Source organism: Crocodylus porosus, unplaced genomic scaffold (assembly GCF_001723895.1).
Source record: "Crocodylus porosus isolate Cpor-Errol unplaced genomic scaffold, CroPor_comp1, whole genome shotgun sequence".
Classification (NCBI taxonomy): domain Eukaryota; kingdom Metazoa; phylum Chordata; order Crocodylia; family Crocodylidae; genus Crocodylus; species Crocodylus porosus.
In genome coordinates, this window is record NW_017728915.1 from 34,064,787 (window position 1) to 34,075,313 (window position 10,527).

Below are 10,527 nucleotides of genomic sequence, written 5' to 3' on the forward strand. Positions count from 1 at the left end.
TCGCATTGCAGGCTCATGTTCATCTTGTGGTCAATGATGACCCCCAAGTCTTTTTCTTCTGTAGTGCTAACGTAGCACTGCCGAGCCTATAAGGGTGCTGCAGGTTTTTCCTCCCAAGGTGGGTAAGATGACATTAACCTGTTTCCCAAGCTGGATCCAACAGAAAGTGAAGCATTTCTGGTGTTGCCACATAATGCAAATGGATCTTTAAGACTAGGAGGGTACAGTGCAAGCATTTTCAGAGACTTTTGGAATGAGCCAGAACAGAAAGTCTGATGCTTGCCGGTTTGCAGGTGAGTACTCAGATGTATTACTTTTAAATTAATCTGTTCGACACAATTTGTTCTGTATGGAAATTAGCTTACGCCGCTGATTAGCTTGCTTTGGGTCAGCAATATTCCATTGCTTTCCATTTTGTACCTCCTTTCATCTTCATATAAGGGAAATTAAAATCAAAAAAGCAAATAGGGCTGACGCAGTGAAACACATTGCAAAGCAGCAAACATTTTTTTTTCCAAGTAGAAGGACCATATTTGTGCTTTTTGTAAGAAAAAGTGCTTGAGAATTAAACTAAGTAGTTCGCGTCCAAAAATAGTGTATGAAAATCAGTTCCGTGGTCATATGCAATCCACCTGCCACTCAGATAAATAATGTAGCTGCATGCAAAGGAATCAAACTTTCATTAACGCTAACAGTGAAGAATCATTTCTTACCCATCATTCTAACTCCAGGGAAACAGAGCTATGCCCTGGGAAATTTGCAGCCAAACAGCACCGTTGTCCGATTCTTGTTGCCTACCAAACCGATCCTACAAAGATACCGGAACGAGGAATTAAACAAATCCGCTGTTGGGGGAACAAAACATAACATGAGCAAGATCTGAATGGGATCTCATCATTTTTTTCAGCTTGTTTTTGGCATGTGGACTGGTAACACACAACTTATCTAGCACATTAGGGCTTCTCACATGACAATATTGTAGTGACTGTCACGTGTGTAGCAACAGGAGGAACCGGGGGCAGTCTGCAGAGATGAACTGACTGTTAATTTGGATTACAGCTCCCAGAAACCCCCAGGAGCTGGGGGGCATGGGAAAAAGGAAGACGAAGCTTGGGGCTGGAGTAAGGGAAAGAGAGGGCAGCTTGAATGTGGAACCTCATCAGGCCTACAGAGGAGTGCACGCTGGAGCTGGAGGAGCCAGGACTATGAACTCAAGGAGCTGGACTTAGACTTGGGAGCAGCTTCAGGCTGTTGTTAGAGCACTCTAGGGTGTGTAGATGAAATGGGGGCCCTGCATTGAAGCAGCAGGTTTTTAAAAACCTGAGATATGTGGTGGTATTGTGAACACACTGGAGATAGTGTTGGCAGGTTTTGCATGTCTTGTCATATCATGGCTTGGAACCATTTGGTGTGTTTTGGGCTGAAGGAAGTTGGCCTCTGGTGATGAGGTTAGTGAGGTTCAGTGTTTGTTTGAATTTACAAACCACTTTTCGCAGACAAGCCTACGAACTGCACATGTGACACAAGTTTTGCTTGTTGGCAGCCTGAGGTGCAGTCTCCCAGAAACCCTTGCACCTATCTCCTTGAAATTTGGCAGGTTTTGTGGCCTCAGGAACAACTACCATCCCTGCTGTTTTCATCCAAGTCTGCCAAAAATGACAAAGTTATTTTGTAGAAATCTCACCTTATTTGTTTTGGATATCACCGTTTTGTGCTTCCCCATTATAGCCTATGGGAGAAACGCTGAAACAGCGTCAAAATCGTGAAACCGTTTTGACGAAACGAAATGGAACAGTGTTTTCAAAACTAAATGAAACTCAGAATGAAACACTATCCCATCGAAACAGCATTAGCCCTATTCAGCATATCTTTATACAGGACGTGCCCAGAACATGTGATAGATGTTCAAGGAAACTGTTGAGCACATACAGGTGAATAAATAAGTATATTGATGGGTTAGGAGTAACCAACTGTCCTGATCTAAATAATACTGTCTAAGAAACAAGATGATCTGAGATGGGCTCGTCTTTTAAATGAGTAAGCTCATATTCCCTGGGCCAAATAATAAGGTTATCCAAGTGTTAGTTATAAAATGTATTGTATAGGCAAATATTGTTGGTTAAATTGCTAACGTGTTAGATTTCAGCCTGGAATCTCAGCTGATTCATAACACTGACCCCCATTTATACTTACATTGCACTGGCACCCACTCCAGTCTTAAACCAAACCTCTATTGTGCTGGATGCGGTACATACGTACATACATATATACAGCAAAAGACCTAGTTATAGCAGCATGCTGGAAAGGTGCTGCACAGTTCGTACCTGCTCCTAGCTTTATTTCTGTTTTGAAAACATCAAGATACATAGCTCCAGTGTGCACCTGTCTCCTTAGTTTTCTTTCAAACACTAGATGCAGAGCCAAGGGGTAAAGCTGCAGGTCAGTTTATCTGTGCTTTAAAAAGAGGGAGTTGCTGAAGACCAGTTCCACTGCATTTAGTTGTTTTGCTCCATGTACAGGAAAGATGAAAGCCAGAGAATAGTTCACAAGAATTTCTTATAAAGGCTCCTATGAAAATCTGGACTGGGAGACCTTGACTGTTCAAAACCTCAGCGTGCACCATGGGGAAACAATTGAGTTTGACAGTACTGTATCTATAACAAAACTGTGAGGAAAAAACAGGGTGGATGGTGCATGGAAAAAGGTGACATAACACTAGATAAGAAACTCGTACCAGTTAACGTCCCTGGTTTACCAGCTAATTTAGCTGATATGGTGTAATTCTATATAATTGAACCAGATAAATCTTTTAAAATCTAACCATAACATGCCCCATAAATATTAGCCTTAAAATAACTTTAAAGTGACTGTAGGTTGAGTTTTTGGGTTGAAATCTAGGAAACTTAATTATATCATTAATTGTATGTATCTGTGTCTTATCTTTTCTCATACTTCTTCACCTTTTGAAATCGGATCAGTTCGCTTCCTTTTCTTCTATAGAAATTATTTCTAAATCTATATTGATTTTTGTTCTTCTTTTATGTTTTTATTTCTGACATTTCTTACTATGATATGGGTGACTAAAACCTAATACAAGATGGACTGTGCCATCCCTTTGCACAAAGTTTGTACACAATTTCTAGTTTATACACAATTTAAATTCCAGGTTGTCCAGTTGTAATTGTGGGGATTATTCACGTGACATAAAACAGATCAGACTGAAAAATGAAGCAGGTTTTTTTTCTTCAACAACCCACAGTTCAACAACAAGTCATCAGGTAGGTAATTATTCACTGGAGTCAGGGTGAATAAAAGTCAATGATTTTTTTTTTAAATCCAAAAATAGGATTTTATTTCAGATTTTTTGATTTAATCATATTTTTTATTTTTTGTTAAGATGATTTTTTTAAAAAAACCCTCACAACCCTATATATAGTTTTTATTTAAGATATGTTAAAGCTCAAAGATATCATAATGGAATAGGGATTGTAACTTCTAATTATATACTATTTGAGACATATATTCATGTAAGCTTTTTAGAAGAGTGTTATAAATAGGTCACAACAGGCCATGGACTGTATTAGGGGCCCAATCTTATGGGGTTCCCAGAGGCTCCTCTATAGATTAGGGAAGAGTAAAGAAAAAAACCCCACTCTACCCAACGGGACTTGGTGCTCAGTCTAGAAGATCCCATTAAGCATCTCTGTGATGCTTAGTTTCAGTTCTCAGATTGTGGATTTGTGTCTCTAGAGCTAACATCCTCGTTCACGGCAGTATATGGAGATTAGAGAGACGAGACCTGATCAGCCCTCTGGTCTCTCTGCAAGTTTGTGTACACGAAGCCAAGCCCTTACCTCTCTCTGAAAGTGCAGTTGCAAGAAGTTTAATGGACAGAGGATATCAAACAACAGCAAGAATGCATTTTTTGTAGAAAACAGTGATTAAATTGAGGTTTCCTGACCAGCGCTTTAAATCGATTTGATTTAAATCAAATCTAGCCTCGCTGATGTTGAGAACTACTTGGATGGCCTACGTTCTAGTACCTTTTCAGAAACCAGCTTACTGTAGGCAGTTTATCCAGGGTCCTATTTTCAAAACCACTTGACATTTGGAAGGCCAATTTTAGAAGTGTAGGGCCTGAATTTCTAAGTATTTGAGTACCTACGATGCTTTAAGAAACGAACAAGATTCAATTCAACATCTTTACATTGATTACGTGAAGTGCCAAGTATTAGTATTGAAATACAATTCTTATTTTGTTATAATATAGCCAGTGATGTTTAAGATGTGCTTGTGATGGTATTCATCGTGTATCTGCAACGCATTAGGCTGGCATGATGGAACTTTTGCAAGGTTTCAAAAAAGAAGTGCCTAGTACTAAAGAATAGCTCTCTGTATTATGCCCTTTGAAAATTTATCCTGCAATACCTGAAAAATATATTTCTCCACAAGATGGGAAGAGGGGATTTCTGTGGTGCTAAGGACTAAAAGGGAATTAAAAACAAAATCAGGCAAAACTGAAACAACCTTTAAGGGGAAAAAAACCCAAAACTTATTTGATCTGGGTTTAACCAGTAGAAAGAAAAAGTTTAATCAACTCATGGATCACTGGAGACCAAACACACACACTCCTTTCTGACGGACTTTGTCCCCTCCTGGATTTTAAGATACAGCATTTGCAGAGGGCCTGAATCTATGTCACTTCTTAACTATATCGACTGCCAGCGCAGCAGCAAACAGATCAAATCCAACATCCCCACCCCCAAAAAAAATCTTGCAAGGGGCTGAAAACCAATACAATCATCGCCAGGGCTGTTTTACAAGTAAGTTCCTTTTTGAAGTCACAATCTGTGTGTATGGTTAGAGGCATGTGGGTGTGTGCAATCCAAATTGAAAAATCTTTCTAGAATATGGTGTATGGAAACTATAGAAAAGGAAACAAATTATGGCCAGCTGGGGCTAAATATCTCTGAAAAATGGCATAACTGGTAGGAAAATGACATTGGATTTTATTAGCAGCTGCATTTGAACAGACCAGATGCATTCATTGGGAGTCAGGCATTCTAGAGTCTCCAATTTATTTTCAAAATGTATTAATTTTTAGGTTTTTTTTTCATCCTGCAGTTGCAATATAGTCTTAATAAAGAAAGCAAAGATAAATAAACTTGCCAATAATCAAAAGAATTCCTTCTAAGAGGGGAAAGATCATTCAACCTTTCAAAATGACATTCTTTGCTTTTTGTATTACAAAATGGCTTTGGGGAGGGGGAATAATAGACTAGACCAAGTCTGATGCATATTGGGACATTTGTAAATGTAATCGTGTGTACAGGTGTACAGATATTCGGTTTGTTGAAGGCCACACATTGAAAATGTTGGGGTATGATATTACCCTTTTGGGGCCCAGCCTTCAAGGAGTTGAAGGCTGCTATTAAATTCCCCCTCAGTCTTCTCCAGACTAAATAAGCCCAGTTCCCCCAGCCTCCTAACCATTTTTGTTGCCCTCCGCTGGACTTTCTCCAATTTGTCCACATCCTTTCTGTAGTGGGGGGCCCAAAACTGGACACAGGACTCCAGATGTGGCCTCACCAGTGTCAAATACAGCAGAATAATCACTTCTCTCAAGCTGCTGGCAATGCTCCTAGTAATGCAGCCCAGTATGCCGCTAGCTTCCTTCACAACGAAGGCACACTGTTGGCTTATATTCAGCTTACTGTCCTCTGTAACTCCTATGTGCTTTTCTGTTGGGTTGCTGCCTAGCCAGCTGGTCTCCAGCTTTTATGAATGCATGGGATTGTTCCATCCTAAATGCAGGACTTTGCATTTGTCCTTATTGAACCTCATGAGATTTCTTTTGGTCCAATCTTCCAATTTGTCTAGGTCACTCTGAATCCTAGCTCTACCCTCCAGCGTAACTACTCCTGCCTCCAACTTGGTGTCATCTGCAGACTTGCTGAGGGTGCACTGTGTGCCATCTTCCAGGTTGCTGATAAAGGCATTGAGCAAAACTGGCCCCAGGACCGACCCTTGGGACACTCCACTTGACACCAGCTGCCAACTAGACATTGAGCTATTGATTACTAACCTTTGTGCCCAACAATCAAGGCAGTTTTCTATCTGCCTTACAGTCCATTCATCCAACCCTGTAGTTCCTTAGCTTGCTTGCAAGAATGCTGTGGGAGACGGTATCAAAAGCCTTGCTACAGTCAAGGTATATCATGTCCAATCCTCTCCCTGCATCCACTGAACCAGTCATCTCATCATAGAAAGCAATCAGGTTGGTCAGGCATGACTTGCCCCTGGTGAACCCATGCTGATTGTTCCTTATCACATTCTGCTCCTCCAAGTGCTTAGAAATGGATTCCTTGAGGATCTGCTCCATGACTTTTCCAGGGACTGAGGTGAGGCCGTCTAGTCTGTAGTTCCCCGGATCCTCCTTCATCCCTTTCTTAAAGATGGGCCTCTTTTGTTCTTTTCCAATCATCTGTGACCTCTCCCAATCACCATGAGTTTTCAATGATGGCCAGTGGCTCTGCAATCATGTTGGCCGACTCCCTCAGCACCCTCGAGCGCATCGTGTCTGGCCCTGCGGACTTGTATAAGCCCAGCTTTTCTAAAAAGTTCGTAACCTCTTCTTTTGCCACTGCTAGCTGCTCCTCCTCTCCCCATACCGTGCTGCCAGGTGCAGCTGTCTGGGAGCTTTTCCACATCATCTGACACTAGGTTGCCTCTCCCATTCAGTGAGGAACCCACACTTTCCCTGATCTTCCTCTTGTTGCTGACAAAACTTTCATTACAGACGCAAATTACTTCAGGCTAGCTTAAGGAATGGTTTAGAAACTAAACATTTGAAGATGTAGGAAACGATTGAAATTTAACCTCCAAAGTATTTCACATAAGGTTCCTGCTTTCAGAGAAATATGCTGGTACTTACACAGTGCCAAACTTGGAACAGGGGGATGTGATGTATGATGAAGCATAGAGAAGGGTCGAAGATCGCTATGCATAATTTCTCAATGGCACTGAAATGTGATAAAAAAGGCTGAATAACTTCTTACAAAGAAGCACTGATCATGAGCTGAGCTCGTGTTGTGTCAGTGGGGAGGAGACCTTAGCCAGTCAGGATCCACTGGGGCCGACCTAGACACTTTTGAAGCAGCTCGAGGTTAGCGAGCCTGTGAACTGCCTATGAGCATTTTGACTGCTCCCAGTAAATACTACTGGGATCTGAGGACAGCAGTCATGATCACTTGTCTTTCAGCTTATATTGCCCCTAATTAGAATCATAATTAAGTTTGTGCAATGATTATCTCAGATAAGAAACTGTACAAAGCTACAACTCTCAAAAGGGTCAGAAGCTTGATTTGATGATAATCATCTGAACCGCTGGGATGCTTAGCTGACTTCATGATACAACTCAGCACTTACATTGTACCTCGCAGCCAACCGTTTCAAAGTGTTTTACAAACATGTACAGGGGCTATTATTTCTCTCAGCTTACAAATGGGGAAAGTCAGGTATGCCGAGAATGAGTTGTGCTGGGGATATGTGCATGTATGTACATGTATCTGCTACCTCTAACTGATTGAAAGATCTTCACAAACACCATCATATATAACATGAATTAAAAAAAAAATGTTACTTCCTTTACAGAAAAAATGAATGTTGAGGAATATTTTTCGAGAATTGGATACAAAGGCTCATATGACAAACAAGATCTGGAAACCTTAACTGCAGTCTTCCAGCACCACATCCGAGCTATCCCCTTTGAAAACCTAAGCATTCACTGTGGGGAAACTATTACTTTGGAGTTAGACCAAGTTTACAACAAAATCGTGATGAAGAGGCGTGGTGGATGGTGCATGGAAAACAATCAGCTGCTAAACTGGGTTCTGAAAACGCTGGGGTATGATACTACCATTTTGGGGGCGTATGTATACAATCCTCAACAAAACACATACGCTACCCGAATGACCCATCTTCTCATAAAGGTGGTTATTGGTGGCAAAGCCTACATTGTGGATGCAGGTTTTGGCGTGTCTGGTCAAATGTGGCAGCCAATGGAACTTATTTCTGGAAAAGACCAGCCGCAGATTCCTGGCGTCTTTCGCTTTACAGAAAACGATGGGATCTGGTACTATGAGAAAATAAGGAGGAAACAATATATTCCCAATCAACACTTTGCTGATTCTGATCTTCTAGAAAAAAGAGAGTGCAGGAAACTTTACTTCTTCAGTCTTGAGCCACGAACAGTGGCAGATTTCCAGTTCCAATGTACGTATCTTCAGACATCCCCAGACTCCTTGTTTACGAAGAAGTCTATTTGCTCTATTCAGACCACAGATGGGTTTCGGGCATTAATTGGATGGATGCTCACTGAGACAACATACAATTACAAGGAGGACACGGATGTTGTGGAATTCACCATCCTTCAAGAGGAAGAGGTGGAGAAGACGCTGGAGGATAAATTCAACATAGCTCTGGAGAGAAAATTAGTCCCAATTAATGACAAAGGACCATACAAAATTTAGTGTTTTGGATGAAATGCTATAATGATACATGTTTACAGCCTTTTTCATAATCTATTTAATCAGCATTAGATAAACCGCAGGAAAATTAATGCCAGGTGAAAGTGAGAACTTCAAGGAAAACAGGCCCTTTAGTTTCTCATGTCAATTGAGAGAGGCACTTGCTCAAATACTGTGGGAGGAAATGCGGTCTCATGACAGACTGTAGAGGGGGGGAAGGGGAAGCAGCATTTTTTAATAGCTTAAGCAGATAACTGGGAGTTAGAAATATTGAATCTAATACGCTATTGACATTTAACCATTGGGAAAATCACAATGGCCAAAACGCAGGCAATGCCATCCCATGTAGGACTTAAATAATAGCCTGATTTTCACAGGTGCCAAGATCTTTCTTCCATTTCCCTACTTACAAAGTAGGACTAATTACAATATATATGAGGAGGAATAATTCATTCATGATGGGGGAGCACTTGAACATCATCAGCCCGGAGGTACCACAAACAGCAAAATATTACAAAGTAAATTCCTTTGTTATTCCTGCAATGAACTGCACACACTGATTATTTTAATACATGCATATGGCTGTCATGCTATATGATGGATGAACTGTAATACGGTGCCTAGTCAAGCATCACAATTTGTCCCTGCATTTAGACTTCGATTGGCGCCATCCCGTGTAGACGAGGGTGTTGCACTTTATGTATGTTGCAAAGCTAGAGTCATGGAGAGTAAGCTAGACACAAAAGCACTTTAACTGTGCTACACCGTTATCCTTTTCAACGCATCAGACGTGGTTTCGTTCTGTGTTATCCCACTGTCCATCACAGACTGCCTAAGAACCACATGGCCAGAAACTGCCTTTTTAAATAACAAATATAACTGGGAATGTCATCAAGGTGATGCGTACTTGAAAGAAAACACACGAATCTAAGAGAGTCCCCTTTAACTTTAAAGCTGAGTCAATCAGCTATTAGATAAAAGCGCCAAAAAGCCCCACTAAAGCGCCTGATCTATATAGATGTTGGGCAAGTCAGGTCCAACTAATGCGATGCCTCTGCTGGGCATGCGCGGGGTTCGGCATGGGGGGTGCATGGAGTTCAAAGAGGATTTTTTTAACATCTTCAAGCAGCCTTTGTGATTTAAAAAAATACATTTCCCCTGTTGGTATGTGAAACACAGACAAAGATAGGGGGACCTGCCTGGAAAAAAGGAAGCAGCAAAGTGCGTGATGGCAACAAATTAAAAAAAAAAAAAAAAAAAGACAAATCCGTTCTGCAGTTTCTTTGACCAATCATAGCCCTGGGTGTTGCTTTTAACCACAAGTTAAGTATTACAACAAAAAGATATGTCTGATTTGGGCACACCTCACGACTGTTGCAAAGTACAGCTGAAGTTAAATAATAATAGAGCTATACTGAAAACACCTTGTAAAAGCTGAATTCAGTTTTATTAACACAATCCATATTTTTCAGATTAAGATTTCACAAACATCTCTCCTTGTTTCCCTCTTACTAAACAAACAGTGTTTTTATCATAGACTGGTATCTCCTCAAATTAGCAAATCTGTACTAAGAGTTTCAGATAAAACCATTTGCCTTTTAACTAGGCTCTCTCAATCCACAGAAAACACTACTTCCTTTGGTGGCTGCTGATATTTCCCATTTTCTTATTCTTTTTGATCTCACGCAGTCTTTGACATCCCTTTGCTTCTGAGCTTGGCTCTGTAGTTGTCTCTGGTTTTGTTCCCACGTCACCTGGCTCTTGCTTTCGATTATAGATCTATTCTCCCTGGCCCACATGGTCCACGTTTCAGTCCTCAACCTTATCCCCCACTGTACCATCTTTTATATCCACCATCCCAATGAGATTTCATCTCCCCTTGCTCCCCTGACCCGTGACAAATGTTACAAAGTCATAGTTTCATAGTTTCTAGGGTTGGAAGGGACCTGAGCAGATCATCTAGTCCGACCCCCTGCCATGGCAGGAAAGAGTACTGGGG

At 41.0% G+C, this 10,527-nt stretch overlaps 1 protein-coding gene across 1 annotated transcript; it reads left to right on the forward strand.

The window, feature by feature from the left end:
- The first annotated feature begins 4,525 nt into the window (after positions 1-4,525).
- LOC109310655 (arylamine N-acetyltransferase, pineal gland isozyme NAT-10-like) lies at positions 4,526-10,130 on the forward strand. The gene is made up of 2 exons (XM_019535942.1): positions 4,526-4,823; positions 7,654-10,130. Exon 2 carries the CDS (start codon positions 7,659-7,661, stop codon positions 8,529-8,531), a length of 873 nt encoding a protein of 290 aa, XP_019391487.1. The 5' UTR covers positions 4,526-4,823; positions 7,654-7,658; the 3' UTR covers positions 8,532-10,130.
- Positions 10,131-10,527: the final 397 nt, after the last annotated feature.

Bases quoted from the DNA above. Each gene is read 5' to 3' on its own strand.
- LOC109310655 (XM_019535942.1), top strand. From the start codon at position 7,659: ATGAATGTTGAGGAATATTTTTCGAGAATTGGATACAAAGGCTCATAT.